The sequence below is a fragment of the Aspergillus brunneoviolaceus genome, assembly GCF_003184695.1.
Source record: "Aspergillus brunneoviolaceus CBS 621.78 unplaced genomic scaffold BO95scaffold_12, whole genome shotgun sequence".
Classification (NCBI taxonomy): domain Eukaryota; kingdom Fungi; phylum Ascomycota; class Eurotiomycetes; order Eurotiales; family Aspergillaceae; genus Aspergillus; species Aspergillus brunneoviolaceus.
Window position 1 is genome coordinate 331,983 of NW_020290742.1, and position 16,262 is coordinate 348,244.

At 57.4% G+C, this 16,262-nt stretch overlaps 7 protein-coding genes across 7 annotated transcripts in view; 4 read left to right on the top strand and 3 right to left on the bottom strand.

The window, feature by feature from the left end:
- The first annotated feature begins 120 nt into the window (after positions 1-120).
- Positions 121-1,367, top strand: BO95DRAFT_439977 (hemerythrin domain-containing protein). The gene is made up of 2 exons (XM_025585850.1): positions 121-596; positions 845-1,367. Exons 1-2 carry the CDS (start codon positions 435-437, stop codon positions 1,271-1,273), a joined length of 591 nt encoding a protein of 196 aa, XP_025445390.1. The 5' UTR covers positions 121-434; the 3' UTR covers positions 1,274-1,367.
- BO95DRAFT_512010 (putative MFS transporter) lies at positions 1,339-3,790 on the bottom strand (the record flags this gene model as incomplete). The annotated part of the gene is made up of 10 exons (XM_025591483.1): positions 3,157-3,790; positions 3,019-3,109; positions 2,892-2,967; positions 2,752-2,843; positions 2,587-2,693; positions 2,332-2,532; positions 2,159-2,278; positions 1,848-2,087; positions 1,444-1,785; positions 1,339-1,365 (listed from the first exon to the last, which is right to left on the bottom strand). The coding sequence occupies exons 1-10, from the start codon at positions 3,430-3,432 to the stop codon at positions 1,339-1,341; spliced, it is 1,572 nt and encodes a 523-aa protein (XP_025445391.1). The 5' UTR covers positions 3,433-3,790.
- A 103-nt stretch (positions 3,791-3,893) lies between these two features.
- BO95DRAFT_383034 (putative extracellular lipase) lies at positions 3,894-6,126 on the top strand. The gene is made up of 5 exons (XM_025583407.1): positions 3,894-4,322; positions 4,372-4,520; positions 4,568-4,644; positions 4,680-4,877; positions 4,996-6,126. The coding sequence occupies exons 1-5, from the start codon at positions 3,988-3,990 to the stop codon at positions 6,028-6,030; spliced, it is 1,794 nt and encodes a 597-aa protein (XP_025445392.1). The 5' UTR covers positions 3,894-3,987; the 3' UTR covers positions 6,031-6,126.
- A 297-nt stretch (positions 6,127-6,423) lies between these two features.
- BO95DRAFT_355912 (Y-family DNA polymerase) lies at positions 6,424-8,299 on the bottom strand (the record flags this gene model as incomplete). Its single annotated transcript, XM_025582273.1, has 2 exons — positions 6,424-8,097; positions 8,159-8,299. 2 exons carry the CDS (start codon positions 8,297-8,299, stop codon positions 6,424-6,426), a joined length of 1,815 nt encoding a protein of 604 aa, XP_025445393.1.
- A 389-nt stretch (positions 8,300-8,688) lies between these two features.
- Positions 8,689-10,987, top strand: BO95DRAFT_439981 (DNA damage response protein RcaA). The gene is made up of 3 exons (XM_025585851.1): positions 8,689-8,859; positions 8,914-9,062; positions 9,122-10,987. The coding sequence occupies exons 2-3, from the start codon at positions 9,055-9,057 to the stop codon at positions 10,881-10,883; spliced, it is 1,770 nt and encodes a 589-aa protein (XP_025445394.1). The 5' UTR covers positions 8,689-8,859; positions 8,914-9,054; the 3' UTR covers positions 10,884-10,987.
- A 1,304-nt stretch (positions 10,988-12,291) lies between these two features.
- BO95DRAFT_38709 (uncharacterized protein) lies at positions 12,292-14,680 on the top strand. Its single transcript, XM_025583510.1, has 2 exons — positions 12,292-13,013; positions 13,070-14,680. Exons 1-2 carry the CDS (start codon positions 12,545-12,547, stop codon positions 14,341-14,343), a joined length of 1,743 nt encoding a protein of 580 aa, XP_025445395.1. The 5' UTR covers positions 12,292-12,544; the 3' UTR covers positions 14,344-14,680.
- BO95DRAFT_450767 (glycosylphosphatidylinositol-alpha 1,4 mannosyltransferase I) overlaps positions 14,516-16,262 on the bottom strand; it is a gene marked incomplete at both ends in the record, with an annotated part of 3,006 nt that continues 1,259 nt past the window's right edge. Inside the window, 3 exons of the mRNA XM_025588034.1 lie at positions 14,516-14,680; positions 14,827-14,934; positions 15,137-16,211. Of these exons, the coding sequence (XP_025445396.1) occupies positions 14,516-14,680; positions 14,827-14,934; positions 15,137-16,211 (1,348 nt within the window). The remainder of the gene's footprint in view (positions 14,681-14,826; positions 14,935-15,136; positions 16,212-16,262) is intronic.

The window sequence follows — 16,262 nt, forward strand, 5'->3', positions numbered from 1 at the left end:
TTTATTCTGCCGGCAATTCACACCACTAGCCCTCCGGTCCTTAGCTCTCTGCAGACCGCCCAGCCCACCCATCCACATCACACTAAGCCCAATCCAACCCCTGCCCCACGGCCCCGGTCCCTGACGGACGCCTCCAACTGCCGAAAGTCTGTAGTTTTTCTCTCTTATCCAACCGCATCAGCCCCCATACTAATCCAAATCATAATCACAATCATAATCACAATCATAATCAATATTCTAATCTCCTGCTTACAATTGCTGACAATCTCTCCGATTCGAATCCCATGCGCTTCACTGCACGACCACGCTTTAGTATTTCCCGCCTCACTCGCCCTGCTGCTGCTGCTGCTGCTGCTCGCTCGCGCAGACCAGCACTGATAGTCCCCGCGCGCGTTTCCCTTGAGTGTGTGCCTTATCAACGGAAGATAGCCACCATGCCGCCGCCGCCGCCTGCTGCTGCGCAAGCTACACCCGACTCCTCCAAGCCCAAGCCCGGTGAGCAGCCGCCCGCGGAAGCAGAGGAGGCCCCCCTCCCGCCGCTCTCCGCGAAGGAGTTCCGGGTGTATAATCGGTTGGCGGAGCATATGGATCAGTTTGTATGGTCCCCGGGGAAATCGTGCAGATATCTTATGGTGTTCCCTCTCTCTACCTTACCTACCCTACCCTACCCTCCTCCCCCGCGGGTTACTGGGTTATCTCCCCGCTGAGTACCAGTACACAACAACTCAACTATATGTATCCATCCACCATACAACACAACACACCACCTGACCCTACCTTACCCGTACCGAACACTTTACCACTTCCCCCCCACCATCCCAATACTAACATCCAAAAAAACAAGCACACCCACTTCCGCCACACCTACGCAACCCTCCAAACCGCGTGCGCCCCAGCCACCCAAAAACACACCCTGCCCCCGAAAGCCCTGATCACCCTGGGCCTGGAATTCTGCCACCACCTCACGATGCACCACACGATCGAGGAGCGGCACATCTTCCCCGTGCTGGCGCGCCGGATGCCCGAGTTCCGACGCGAGCTGAGCCTGGTCGGCCAGCATAAGGTGATCCACCGGGGGATGGATGCGCTGGAGCGGTACCTGGAGGGGTGTCGGCGGGGGGAGACGGATCTGGAGCGCGGGGAGGTGAAGCGGTTGTTGGAGGGGTTTGGGACGGTGTTGTTTGAGCACCTCGACCAGGAGGTGGAGGCGTTGCGGGCGGAGAATATGAGACGGTATTGGAAGGTCGGGGAGATGGCGGGGTTGCCTATGTGATTTTCTATCTCTTGTAGAGGAGGGGATTGGGTTGTGTGTATGTTTAGATGCGGTGGGTTCAATGTTTAGAGAACATAGCGGAATTGAGGATTCTACACACGCACGCCCCACACATCCGTTAGCTGGGAACTGTAGTCTGAGCAAGCACAGGTAAAAGGCAGCAGACATACCTCGAAATCCGTCCGATCGGCCATCACCTCTTCTTCCTCCTCTTCTTCTCCTCTTTCGGCGACGACTGCGACATCCAGCTCGCGCCGACGATTCCTCCGCGCCAACAGCACCCGCAACAGCCCCGCAATCGCCATCTGACACAGCGCACACGCCAGGATCAACTTACACCCCGTCGCGTAGACGGGCGCCTCCTCCGCCAGGAACGCGTGCGGGCCGATGATGTTCCCGATGCAGTACGCGAGGAACACGAACGCGGTGGCCGTGACGCGCTTGGTGTAGCCGCCCATGTTGCTGGAGGGCATTTGCAGCGCGAGGACGAGCGAGGTGACGAAGGATCCCACCTGGCATGATGGTTGGGGTTGGGTTTCGTGTCAAGTAAGAAAGGGGGGGGGAGGGCACTTACGATGTAATATCCGAACAACACGCCGTAGCGATTCGTCCGCGAAAGCTTCCAGAGGAGACAGACGCCGATCACCGTCGGGATCAGGTACACGGCCATGATGAGCGTGCGGATGTTCTTGAAGCGCGAGGAGAGGTATGTGCCCGAGAGGATGAAGAGGACCTGGAAGGCGCCTTGGGGGATGCTCAGGACGGTGGTTAGCAGGGAGCTGGAGACTAGGCCGCGGATGATGAGTTTGCCGAACTGTTTCCCTCAAGGGATTAGGATCTCGTATTCCATGTCGTCAGCTTCCGAGGCGAGGGGAGAGGACGTACGTTGGCTACACCTCCGTTGACGGTCTCGTTGAGCAGAGTGAATAGGAACAACAGCCAGACTTGCGGGTCGATGAGGGCTTCGCGGATCTGGTACCACTTGATCGAGCGGTTGAGGATACCCTGAGCCATCCGATTAACAATTCACCCTCAACATCGGGATGGGACGGACGTACAGTCTGGTTCTGCTTCCCGCGACCAATGAGCATGATCTTCTCTTCCACGGAGAAGCGTTTCGAGGAGAGGATGCTATTCGGCAGGAAGAGCAGCATGAGGATCCCCCAGAGGATGGTCGCCCCGCCGCAGATGAGGAATACGGCGCGCCAGACGGGAAAGCCGTCCACCTGGCCGATGCCGTAGGTGATCAGTCCACCGACCTACACAGTCAGTGAGTCTCAGGTCGACTGCAGATTCCACAAAGGCCAGCATACCATCGATCCCACCCCGTTGCAGCAGTAGAAGATTCCCGCGCGGAAGGGCTGCTCTTGACGAACGTACCACATGCCCACGATCATCATGAAACACGGCGTGATTGGCGCTACGAAGTGTCAGCTAGGTCTGCCTACGGTATGGTACAGTACACAGGAGGAACATACATTCAAAGCACCCCAGCAAGAACCGACACACCGCCATCCCAGTGAAATCGTGGCAGACCGCGGTGATCATGAGAATCGCGCCCCAGGCGATCCTACGCCTCGTTAGCTTGCACACCTCCGTGTCTCGGCGACGCACTCACACGAAACTCGACACAACGGTGCCAATCGGCAGCCGCTGTGCAATGTAGCTGGCCGGGTACTCCCAGAACAGATACCCTGACCCCCGTCAGCGACCCGCCAGCATACCACGGGACGGGAGCACGCTACCAAAGTAAAAGATACTGGCAAGCCAGCTGTACTGGTTGCTGTCGATGTGGGCGTCGGTGAACAAGTCGAACACCGCACTGTATGATAAGGCCTGCGCAGACTTAGCACGACGCCATTGTGCACGCGGGAGACACGCACCTGCTTGTCGATGTATTGGAGACAGTATGTGCCGCACATGAGCGGGAGCAGGATCAGATCGATACGTCGTCTCAGCTTCCTCGTCCGGATGGGATCGTCGAGCATGGCCTGGAGTTGGTCGCGGGAGACGCCATGCTCGTGGAGGAAGAGCTCTGCCTCGTCCAGCGAGGAGACCTCGCCGACTTCCACGTCGTCGGCTTTGGATACGTTCACGGGAGGGGGCTTCTCCTTTTCCTTGTGCTTGACTCTCTGTTGAGGGGGATTGATTGCCGCCATTTGGATGAATGTATGGTGATATAGATGGTTCCTGAAAGACCACTCGAGAAATGAGGGATGCCTTAAATACTCCCAAGGCAGCCCGCCTCGACAGCCTCCCCTCTATTATCCTGAGATAAGGTACTGGGCATTTCCCCATAGTTCCTCGAAGCATGGCCTTCAACCCATCATCATTGGAGATTTGCTCTGTGGAAATCGGTGGCACCCATAGCTGATAAGCGTGCTCAACCCGGACCAAGCTGCCGAAAGCAGTGTCCTCCACGAGCGAGGACCGATAACCACCCATTTTGCAAGGAGCAGCCAAATAAAAGCCCGTGACGAAGTAACTATATCTCGGAGAGTGTCCGAGATAAGCGGGAGATGGAGGAGGCGATGAGATAAGATTGAGGGGAGGAGCGGGGAAAGTGATTGATAGCGCAGTCTGTCGGCACGCAAAAGTGATCGCCGATGAGGAGAGATCCCCCAACTCCCCAATAAAAAGGACCGTGTTCGGCATTCAGTTCAGTCAGGATTCCGAAATTTTGTTCACTTCATACGTGATACTACCGACCGACCATGCTGAGTGCGAGACCGTTGCTCCTGGCTGCACTGCCAGTCATTCTGCTGCTGTTTGTCCAGCAGCCATCCGGCAGCACTCAACAGCTCCAAACGCTCCTTGCCTCGTGGCTGCCCTCATCGCTACACAATGCTATCCTTCTGGATCGGCCCCGCGTTGCCATATCCCAGGGAACGGTGGTGGGCACCACGTTGACAGAGACACTGAATCATCCGGTGGACGCGTTCCGTGGAATCCCCTATGCCCTACCGCCGGTGGGCAATCGCAGGTTCCGTCGGGCCGTCCCTGTCAATGCTTCGGACGAGTTGGTCGATGCCAGTCGCTATGGTCCACGGTATGTTTCCAGTGCATCTGTACCGCGCGGTCGGCTGATGGTTCGACAGCTGCCCAGGCAAGCAGTTGTTGCAGATCCCCGGGGATAGCGGCAGCAGTGAGGATTGTCTTACGGTCAATGTCTTTCGACCCCAGGGGGTGCAGGGCAAGCTCCCTGTTGCTGTCTACGTTCACGGTGGCGCTTACAACCGCGGAACAGGTAAGACAGGCTTCCAAGGTTGCATGAGTGGTAACTGATCGGACCAGCCTCGATGCACAACACAGCGTCCATGGTGGGTTGGGCCGACGAGCCCTTTGTCGCGGTCAGCTTCAACTACAGGCAAGTGCATGCGCCCTCGAGGCTAGCAAGGCGAACAAGAAACATGCGCAACTAACACACTGCAGAATCGGTGCTCTCGGCTTCCTCCCCTCGACCACCACAGCGAACGAAGGCATCCTCAACCTGGGACTGCACGACCAACTCCTCCTGTTCCAATGGGTGCAAAACAACATCGCCAGCTTCGGCGGCGACCCATCCCAAGTCACTCTGATCGGTCTTTCAGCCGGCGCGCACTCAGTAAGACTCACCCCCCCCCCCCCCCCCCCCCCCCCCCCCCCCCAAAAAACACCCCCCCCCACCCCCCCCCCCCCCCCCCCCCCCCTCTCCCAGAAACTCGAAGACTAAACACCCCCAGATCGCCCACCACATCCTAAACCCCGACCTGCAACACACCTACTTCCACCGGGCGATCATCGAATCCGGCGCTGCGACCTCTCGCGCCGTCCACGCCCACAACGCGGCCCTACACGAAGCGCAATTCCGGGAGTTCGTGACCGCAGCCGGATGCGACCCCACCCTCTCCGACCCCAACATGCTAACCTGCCTGCGCGCCGCGCCGTCCGCGACCATCACCACGGCCTCCTCCACCGTCTTCGACCGCTACAACCCGTCAGTACGGTGGGCCTTCCAACCCGTCATCGACGGCGACCTCATCAAGCGCCGGCCCATCGACGCCTGGCGCGCCGGCGCCTGGAACAAGAACATCGCGCTGCTGACGGGCTTCAACACCAACGAGGGCACGTACTACGTGCCGACGGCGCTGGCCACCGCGGCCGAATTCTCCGCCTTCTTTGCCACCCTCCTCCCCGCGTGGACCGCCGAAGACCTGCGCGCCATCGACGCACTCTACCCGGATCCGGCCGTCGACGGAGCGTCCCCGTACCTCGAGACGAGGAATATCAGCGTGGGCCCGCAGTTCAAGCGCGTCGAGGCCGCGTACGGCCACTATGCGTATGCGTGTCCCGTGCGCCAGACAGCGCGGTTTGTGTCGGCGGCGCAGCCGCAGCAGCGCGAGCCGGTGTTCCTGTATCGGTGGGCGTTGAATAGGACTGTGCTGGGCGGGGCGAATCATGGGGATCAGACGGCGTATGAGACGTTCGATCCCGAGGTCAGGGCGTTCTCGCCGGCGCAGGAGGAGATGGCCGGTATGTTTCATGCGTATATCACTTCGTTCATTGTGAGGGGGGATCCGAATGCGGTGCAGGGGAGGTTTGCGCGAAGACCGCGCTGGGAGCCGTTTGATGCCTCCCAGAGGATTATGGTGCTCGGAGAGGGCAATGATGAGCGTGCGGGGGGCCGGGGTGTGGGCGTGACGGCGCAGATGGCGGATGATGAATGGAGTAGCAAGGAGTGTGATTTCTGGTGGACGAAGAGCGGTGTTTCGGACTGATTGGGTGAGAGGGAATTACCTTGCTGAGGGGGAGGGTGGATTGTATAGTAGAGGATGATATTTGCCGCAGAATAAAATGCTATGGAGCTCACAGGTGCTACTCGTTAGCAACTGATTGTGGGCTGTGACCCCGCTCTTCAGTACTGTTCTGAGAGAAACGTCCAACAAAAATATATTTTGTCTAATTCGAAGTTGCTAATGTGTAGGAAGCCAAAAGGGGTATTTGTGGTTGTCTATAGTGTATGACTCTCAAAACAGGAGTGGTGAAGCCAAATACTACTGTGAACAGATTGGGGTGTAATTTCCACGGACCGGCCGAGGAATGAGGGTTAAAATCGGATAACGCTTCATCGGAGCTCAATATCGATGCATATCGTACCCACTCTGCAGTGGTCAAGAAAAGAACAGTTTCTTCTGTCGCGGATCCGGAGATTCCTGTCCGGGAGGTTTGCGTTTGCGGGGTTTGGACGCCGCCGGCGGGGTTTCTTCGCGGATATGCTCAGTGGTACCCTGGACCGCCTCTTTAATGGTCTGCTTGGAGAGACAGTAGTCGACATGGTCGTTGAAGGCCCGATCATCGGCCACCTGGGGTTTCAAACATATCGGACAATCCCAATACGCTGGGGCTGTGTTCTGGGCCGGCTTGCCGTCGACATCTGCTGATTCGGAGATTTCCTGGCTGAGCTTCTCAATCTCATTCATCTCGTCGTGTAACTCCTGACGTGCAGCTCTTTCAAACGCTTCTTCCGCGCCGATCTCTTGGTCGGGATTGTCGTCGGTAGACGGCTCCACGGCTGGTTTAGGCCGAGGGGCGACCCCGAAGAACTCGATGCCGACTTTCTTGGTGCTCACGAGATTGGTGCAGCGCAGACCAAGCAATCGCAGCTTCATGTCAGGGATCTCCTTTTCCAGCTTCTCCAGCATTGGCAGGGAGAAGGCATAGAGATCCTTGGCGGTGAATACCGCGCGTGAGGGCTGACATTGCCGCGAGAGCACTTCGAAGGTTGCCAGCTTGACCTTCAACACCAGGGTACGACCTTTGAACTCCGTGCGAGCGAGGTCCTTTTCCAGCTCCTCGGCGGCTGACCATAACTTCGCGCGAAGCTCCTCCTTACCGCCCAACTCATGAAACGTGCGCTCCGTGCCCACACTCTTCCGCTCATAGTTCTCCACGGGCTGAATCTTCGTCCTTCCCAGACCCAGATAGCACTGCATGAGAAAGTACGCCGCCTTCTCCCCGAACAGGCGCGTCAGATACGCCCGCTGCGGGAAGATATCCCCACAGGTCTTGATGCCGATCGCCTCCAGCTCGCGCTCGAACACCCGCCCCACCCCATTCACCTTCCGCACTGGCAGCTCCCGCATGAACGCCATGATCGCCACTCTCTCGCTCGGCACGCAGAACTGGCCATTCGGCTTATTCCGATTCGAGGCGATCTTGGCCAGCTTGGCATTCGCCGCGATGCCCGCCGAGACCGAGACCTTGGTTTCGGCCAGCACCTCGGCGCGCATGCGCTCGACCGTCTCCTCCGCGCCCACCCCGTTCTCCGCACAGTAGGCTGTCAGGTTGAGGTAGGCCTCGTCGATGCTCGCGCTCTCGAAAAGGGGGTCATACCGCGCGAAGACCGCGCGGATCTCCCTCGCCTTGGCGCTGTACTTGTCGTAGTTCATCGGCAGGCAGACCAGCCGCGGGCAGAGCTTCATGGCCACGAAGGAGGCCATGCCGCTGCGGACGCCGAACTTGCGCGCCTCGTAGTTGCAGGTCGTCAGGACGCCCTTGCCGACGGCCATGGGCACGGTCTTCAGCTCTGGGTGGTCCAGCTCCTCGACCGCCGCGAAGAAGGCGTCGCAGTCGACGTGCACGACGTGCTGACTTAGATCCCGTGTCAGCTCCAGCTCTGCGATCAGCTGGTCCGCGCGCCGGAGGTCCGCCGAGAGATCGAGCGTCGCGAGGTGGGCCTTCTCGCGGAGAATCCGCGCGATCTTCTCCGTCAGGACCTTGTCGCGGTTCTGCTCGTGGTGGAAGAACTTGGAGCCCTTGGAGGCGTTGTAGATGATTTCGGACACCTTGGATCGGAATCGCTCAGTATGAAGAAGGCAGAAAGCGAGTAAGTCGGGATATACTCACCTTCCGCTGATCCACGGCATCCTGACCGGCTTTGGTCAGGGAGGGACCAAGCAGTTGATATTTGAGGGTTTCGAATTCATAGTCTGCATCCTTGTTGTTGTTGTTGTTGTTGTCGGGACGCTCCTCGCCCGGAGGCTCCATTTTCTTTCTTGTGTCTGAAAGAAAAGGTGATGATGACGTTTTCCGCCGGCACCCGCGAAGCAATTATTACCCAAAGTGGGTAAAGCTGCCACCGCCGACGCCTGCGCACGTGATCACGCGTTGGTGTGTTTTTGGAGCCCAGCGGGTTTCCCCGCGGAAGACTTTCACGTGCAATGCTGCCGCCGTCATTCTTTCAGCCGGTCACTTAGCCAGCCTTCTTCTGGCCGTGCAAGCAGCTGGTTCCATTCGTCTGCCCATGTGGATCCTTGAGTCTGAAGGGGATTTCCTTGAGGGTATGTCTTGTTTACCTCACTTGGGCAAAATGAAGGCTAACTGTTTGGCAAAATAGGGAAGCGCGTCTGGCTGCGCCCGGGGAAGAAGTATCTGTTCGGTCGGGCTAGAGAAGATGGAGGTAATTATGGTTTCCATTGTCAGAAAGTCGAGGATCGAATGCCGATCATGCCAACAAACGGATTGTAGTGAGACATGCCATTGCGAATAAGACTATCTCGCGGAAGCATCTCTTGATCGAAGTCTCCCCTGTCAAGCCGGGCGATGGGGTAAGTATGCGGTCCGATGCTGGGCAACTTCCCTGCTGACCTCACTGGCTGTAGGCACATCTCCACACCAAGTCAGAGATAACTGTTACCGATCTGGGATCGAAGTTGGGTACCAAGGTTAATGGTGAAAAGATAAGTGGGAATACGAAGTTGGAGGGCCAGCACCACGAGCTGCAACTGGGGCGCTATGAGCATATGCTGCGGTGAGAACAAGCGCTCTACCCCTGTCGCTGATCCAGCTAACATCTTTCCCTTGACATAGGATCAAATGGTGTCCCACGGTGCTGAGCTTTTCCTTCTCGAGCAAAGAGCTCAAAGCCAGAGACCCTCTCGCACGAGTGCGCTCCCGACTCGAAGACCTCGATATCAAGACGATCATACCCTACGTAGTCGACAAGACGACGCATGTGGTTCAGAGCAAACGGAATACAGCGAAGGGCTTGCAAGCATTGGTGAATGCCAAGCACATTGTTCAGGATACCTACGTGGACGCCCTGGTTTATGCGGCGACTCCAAGTGACCTGGACAGCCCCGAGTCCTTGTGCCCTCTCGAGGCTGACTTTGACTCGGCATGGCCGGACCCAGCCGAGCATCTTCCTCCTCCGGGAAAGGAAACGACTCAACGGCCCAAAGAGGCCTTTGCGCCCAACCCCGCCCGCTTGAGCATCTTCGAGGGGTTCACCTTCGTTTTCGGCGATGCCACACAGATGGAGAATCTAGAAGATGCCCTGACCAACGGCCAGGGGAAGGTCTTACTATATCAGATCGAGGACGGAGTGACTACTGCTGAGGAATTTGCGCAGTTCATGAGGAACGCTGCGGGGAATAAAGGGTTGGGAAGTCAGCGAGATAGCCCTGGCGGTGTGGTGCATGTACGGTACCGTGCCAAGGGTCGCCATGAGGAGTGGTCCCTGGAGCTCAGTCAACAGATTGCACTCCTGACCGAGCAGCGGGTGATTGAGCAGAGTGAATTTCTGGACGCCATCCTGGGTAACAATTCGGCTCCTCTCTGTCAGCCTCTACTTGAGGAGGTCGATGCTAGCGACGAGGCAAATGCAGAATCTTCTCCGCAGCCTCCACCCGGCACCGCCTCCAGCGAGACAGTTCCTGCCGCGGACTCACAACCGTCAGAGGAAGTAAGTCAGCCGCCCGCACGAAAGTCCCGGCCTCGTGTGCGGGGGTATGTAAGTAAGATGAAGACATTTGATGATGGCTTCGACATCAACTCCATTCCAGTTCATGCGCCAGAGGAAAATTCAGCGATATCCCCTCCTCCGATGGAAGTCGAACCTGCGTCTGTCCAGGAGTCGCAGCAACAGAACAGCCTGAACGACGAGGAAGATATTGTCTCTAGTCTACTGCCAGGTGCGGCGGCGATGAAACGTCGACGTGCTGAGACCAGTCGACAATCTGTAGACGATGAATCGTCCCAGCCCAAGGAGGAATCCCCTCGCAAACCTAAGCGTCAGAAACTAGATGTGCTCGAGGCCGCCCGACAGCATCGGGAAGCCGAAGAGGATGCCCAGCGTCAGCGCCGAGTTGCGGAAGAGGCATCTCTCCAGGACTCCTTGCAAGAGGTGGATATTGAGAAGCTCAAAGGACTCGCTATTGTGGAGGAGATGGAGATCAAGCCGCGCAATGTCGATGCAGAGGATAGCCGCTGGAACGATCGGTGGAACGGGCGCAAAAACTTCAAAAAGTTCCGACGGAAGGGCGATCCTAGCCAGCCGCGCTACCGCATCCAGACCGTCATAGTTCCTTTAGAAGAGGTCACCCGCAAAGAATTTGGGATAGGCGAACATTACTGGGTGAGCAACAGTCATCGATCGACCGAGGCCGTTGTGGCAGAGAGCCCTCCAGAGCCAACGATGACCCCGAGCGGTACGGTGGCGTCTCGCTCACAGTCCCTAGCGCGCACAGACTCGGAGGTGGCTGCGCCTCGTACGCAGAAACGAACGCGAGAAGAGCGTGAGGAATCCGACAGCGACGATGAACTTCGATTTCGATTCCGCCGCCGGAGATGATGCTGAGGGATGTGGTTCGATTCTTCGTGTATATAGCTCTCATCATGCTTTGCAGGCCTTCTTTTGCAGGTGTCCGTTTTGCGCTTTTTCGTGCATGGTTTAGCGCTGATACTCAAAATATGAATATCTCTTAAGTAGTGGACTAGTACTCAAATTGTTTAGTGTAAGTGAAGTGTGAAATTAAAGATGCGGCCAGATGTGGGGATGGGAGAAAAGTAAAGGGAAAAGTGCAAAGAAGATCCACCCTGCGGGGAAAAGCCCATTGGGACTTTGGGTCCTTCTTATCGATCCTGTCCACCACAACTTGGCAAGTACTGCACGGTGTTGGGCACAAGTGGAGCAAGTGGATGTGTTGGTGTTGGATGTACGATGATTTGAAGATCTCAGGTGATTGATCACTCCCATTAGAGAGAGAGAGAGAGAGAATCGATCGGTATAGGAGCTTTGTGCTAGCACCAGCCTGCGGTCTTCATTGCAATCTTTATCTATCCAAAGGCGAATGATATGGATGTCTGCAGATGATAAATTATGGTGTATCCCGATATAGCATCAATCGGCTTGATTCATGGTGGACGGGCTGGTCGATTTACTTGAAACAGACAGGCCGATGGATGAGATCCTGAGGAGGGTGATGTAAACAATTTCATCATAACAGTCGAGAATTTCGAGAATCAACCAGGCCATGTTATGAGCCAGTAGTCCAGTTCCAAGAGCAGGAGCAGGAGAGTGAAGGGAGTGGTGTGATATTGAGGAGCTTATACGTATTGTTATTGTTGATGTTGATGTTGATGTTGATAGTAATGGCAAGATCCAGCCAGTTTCGGGGTGGTTTCAACTTTTCCCATCCATCCTGGAAAATCTCCCCATTTCCCCCATTCCCATCCCTCCTGCTGCCTCTCCCCGTCTCTGTTTTCCTACTCTTGCTTTTTTTTAAAGTTATTTCTTTTCCCCCTCTTTTCTTTTTCCTGTCGTCTTCTGTTTCCCATTTTCTTCACTCGATACCCCCTAGTCAATTCCACCCTCTCTATCTCCTTTATACCCACTCGCCTGGTTGCGCTCGTTTTCTTTTACTTCGTTTGCCTCTCTGATACCCTCCATCCTGATTACCATCTAAATCACCTACTATTTACTTGCACCAGCTGCCTGACGGCCTAACCGCCGGTTATCGACTGAACAACACTGCTTGCTGCATCAACACCGCCATGGACCACGTTGGCCGATCAACCTCAACTTCAATTTAACAGCTTTCGTTTTTCCTCCACAACCCCCCCCCCCAAAAAATCTGAAAGGAAAAGCCATCATCTGCTCCCGCTATTTTTATCCTTTTTTCTGTCGCACACGAAGATCCGATTTTGCCTTGGTCTGACGAATCCCGCAGTGCCCACCTGATCACTCAAGACTTTGTGAAGGAAAAGGGAAAAAACAACACTCGGTCTCTCCCCTCATCTTTCATTCTCTGATCTGGACACACAGACCTATCGAAAGACTAAAACCGACTCTTCCCTGTCACCGGCTTCGATTAGCCTAACGAACTCACGACTGCTGATTTCTTTCTCCCCTGCTTGGCGTTCTCCGGGTGTTTCATGCTGCTTTCCTTTTTTACTATTTTCTTGTTTCCCTCTTTTCTCTAAATTCTCGCACAATCACTCCCTCCGCCCGTCATGATTTCGACGCTCCCTCCCCCTCGTCCCGTGTCCGTCAACTCGCTGGCCAAAGCGTCGGTCTCGACCACCCTTCCATATGCCAAATCGAACCGGTGTACCAGCGCGGAGATCCAGTTTCCCGAGGGACCCGTTCCCTCCGCCGCGGTGGGGCTCGTCGTTTGTCACCAGAGCCCGGTGGATACCGAGATGGAGGACACTGATAGCCAGCCCCCGATAAGCGTCGAGACACTACCACAGTCCAGCCATTCCGCGATCCGGTTCGAAGATTTGCCCATCGAGATCCACGAGGCGATTCTGGACTACCTGTTTGGGGAACGAGCATCCGCCTTCACCTCTTGCACCTGGGGCAAGTCCGCGCGCAGTTGGAACCGGTCGTTGCGTCATCCCCGTCGAAAGGCGCTATCGAATCTATCGCTGATAACCCGGGTGTGGCGAGAATTGGTGCAGGATCGGATCTACCGACATAGTCAGTTTCTGTTCTTTCGTTCGCAGGCTCTTGGATTCGTTCTGATCGGGTTACAGTCAAAATCAAGGGCACCGCAGATGAGTTGGCGGCAAGCGCACGCTGGTTCCGGGCGCACCCCCGTCTCGCCCCTTTTGTCCGCCACGTCGAGATTTGGATCCCGGTTTGGGGGAAACGCGCGACCAAGCAGTTCACGCAGCAGCTCCCGACGCGGCGTTTCAACAACGGAGACGTGGGGTTTGCCGACCCGGCCGCCCTGCAGAATGCGATGGTCTGGGACGATTCGGACACCAACCACAGCAGTGACTATCGATACCACTATGCCAGCCACAATGCCACCCTGGAAGAGATGTTCGCCCACGTGCAGACCTGCTTCCCGCAGGCGCGCATCCTGACCCTCGAGGGGGGCCATTGCAAGCGGCCGCCGATGGTGCGCCATTTCCGGGACGATCCGTGCGGGCACTCGGGGCTGCGGCGCCTCCCCGTGCTGCCGGACATCCAGACCTTCGTCATGCGCGGGGCGTGGAACATCATGCGCGACTACCAGCACTGGGCCAACATGTCCCAGGCGCTGCCGGGCGTGCGTGAGTGGCACTGTGCCTACGCCAAGCCCAAGATCGAGGGCTACGAGACCATCGCGGAGGTGCTGGCGCGGCTCTCGCCGTCGCTGGTGCATGTCAACATCAGCCTGGAGGGATTTTATAATAAGGACACCTCGCAGACCGGGTGGACGCCCGACGGGATCACGCCGCCGCACCTCTGCCGGCTGCTGGGCGAAGCGGCGCCGCAGCTCGAGTCCCTGGCGTTCACGGGCAAGGTGTGCGCGGGCCTCTTCCAGGCGACGCGCGGGTTCATGGCCTCGTGGCCGGCCAAGTCGCGGCTGAAGTCGCTGGACCTGGTGGTCAAGACGTGCTGCCGGGAGAAGAAGCACGTGCACCCGGGGCTGGCGTTCCTGGACGATTTCTCGGGGATCACGAACCTCAACTTCATCCGGTCGTTCGAGAAGCTGGTGCTGGGGGCGGTGCACAGCCTGCAGCTCCACGCGCGGCTGGACTACATGCGCATCCGCTTCATCGACCTGGACTCGGCGTGTCCGCCGCTGAACCCGTACTTCCAGCTGGTGGACGGCGAGTGTACGGGCCTGTGGAGCGAGCGGATCCTGGAGGCGCTGCACGAGGCGCGGCCCGAGGCGCACTACGTGGAGCTGTCGGATGGGATCTATCCGCAGTACGGGCACAATCGGCAGATCGTGGGGGCCGTGTATCCCCGCACGCGGCCGTTGAGCATCCATGCGTCGACGTACAAGGTGATTGCCGATGTGTCGAAGCCGTAGTTTGGGAGTGTGTTCATGTCTTCATGATGAGAGAGTTTATAGCAACTGCTGATTTGCTTAAGATAGTATAATGTTACATGTAGCTGAAGCTGACTTGTGTCTGCCATCCGACTCAACTGATGTCTGACCCTGGGACTCCGCTCTATACATACTCCTTGGCGTAGCTCAGTCTCTAGTACCCACCACCCCCGGCCTCCAACCCCCCCACATCCTGCACAATCACTCCGAGAATCCACACATTGACCGCGAAGAACCCCAGCGACGCCACAAACAATCCCGGCACGAACGTCGACAGCCCCAGGAACTCGAGGTTATACCCTTGTTGCAGCCAGAGGGCCTGACAGTATGATCAGCACAATTGCAACTGTTTCCCTGCCCGCATCAAGATCGACACTCAAGCACCCGCCCCCTTTACCCAACCCACACACCCGGGGGGAAGAGGGGGGTGAAGAAAGAAAGAGAGAGTAGGGGGTAAATACACACCTGCGCAACAACCCACGCGCCCAACGCACCCACCCCGAGCCGCGGCTTTCGTAAGAAAGACGAGTACGGCAGATACAGCGGCAGGAAGATCAGATACCAGAGGAAGTACTATCCATCCCACATCGGTCAGTCAGTTATTCGGTGGATTAGCACAGCAGGCACAGTACGGCTCGGCTCGGTTTGGCTCGGCTCAGCTCAGCTCAGCTCGCCGCAGCTCAACCGGACTATGAAACCCAGCTGGGACCGTGAAGCACAGCACAAACACAAAAGAAAAGCGGGACGAGGGGACAAGGGGACAAGGGCAACGAACCTGACTCGTACAGACTTTATTGAACGCCACAAACGCAAACGTTTGCGCCAGCATGGCTCCGGGGAGGGACCGTTTAGCGAGTGCGAACGGAATCACGAGGACGGAGAGGAGGAGTTGGGGGAGGAAGGCCCAGCTTTCGATGCGGACTTTCTCTACGGCTGCGGCTGCGGCTCCGGTAGCACCGTCGGGGGCACCTGCGGCGGTAGCAGCAGCAGCAGAATCATACAGCAAAGAAGCATAGACCGAGAAGTTGTGGCGGTGGTCGATGCGGGTGAGATGATGCAGGAAGGTGTGCTGCAGGAAGTCCCGGCCGTAGTGGTGGTACATGAGGGCGTTTAATCCCAGGAACGTGAGGAGGGCGGAGGCTGTGAAGGTGAGGCGGGATGGGGTGATTTCGTTTCGGAGGCGTTGTTGCAGGACTCCTGTTCCTCTCTTCTGGTTCTGGTTGTGGTTCTGATGCCGGCGGCTGTCCAGAAACAGCAGCACAGAAACCCCATACACGAACGGATAGATCTTGACGTGCACGCCTATCCCCAACACGATCCCGGCGGCGATCACTCGACCGATCCCCCGGATGGTGCTGCTGCTGCTGCTGCTGCCGGTGCTACCGCACCCGAGAACCAAATACACCACCCCGGCAGTCAGCAACCCCAACACCCCCTCCGAGCTGCCCCGCGTGCTGATATTGGCCACCATGGGATTCAGCAGCCACACGCTGGCGTACCGCAGCGCCCGCGCGGGTGCCATCCCCTGGTGCACGGCCAGCGTCCGCGCCAGCAACCACCCCGCGACCACGTCCGCTGCCGCGAACAGTACCTTGCCGAAGGCGAACCACCCCGCCCCGGTCCACGTCGTGGGGAGGAGGACCCACGCTAGGAGCGGGGTGTACCGGTAGGTGGCTCTGTCGTAGGGGCTGCCGCCGGCGGCGGTGAAGCGCGCCGCGTCGGTGAAGACTAGGTAGTCGATGTCGGTGTATTTGAGGGCGGAGTGGGCGTCTTGGTAGGTGCCGTAGAGCAGCAGGGCCAGGCGGAGGAGGAGGGCGAGGGGGTAGATCTTGCCGGGGGTGAAGATTGTGCTTTTGCTTTTGCTTTTGCTTTTGTTTTTGCTTTTGCTTGGGGGAGGGGGA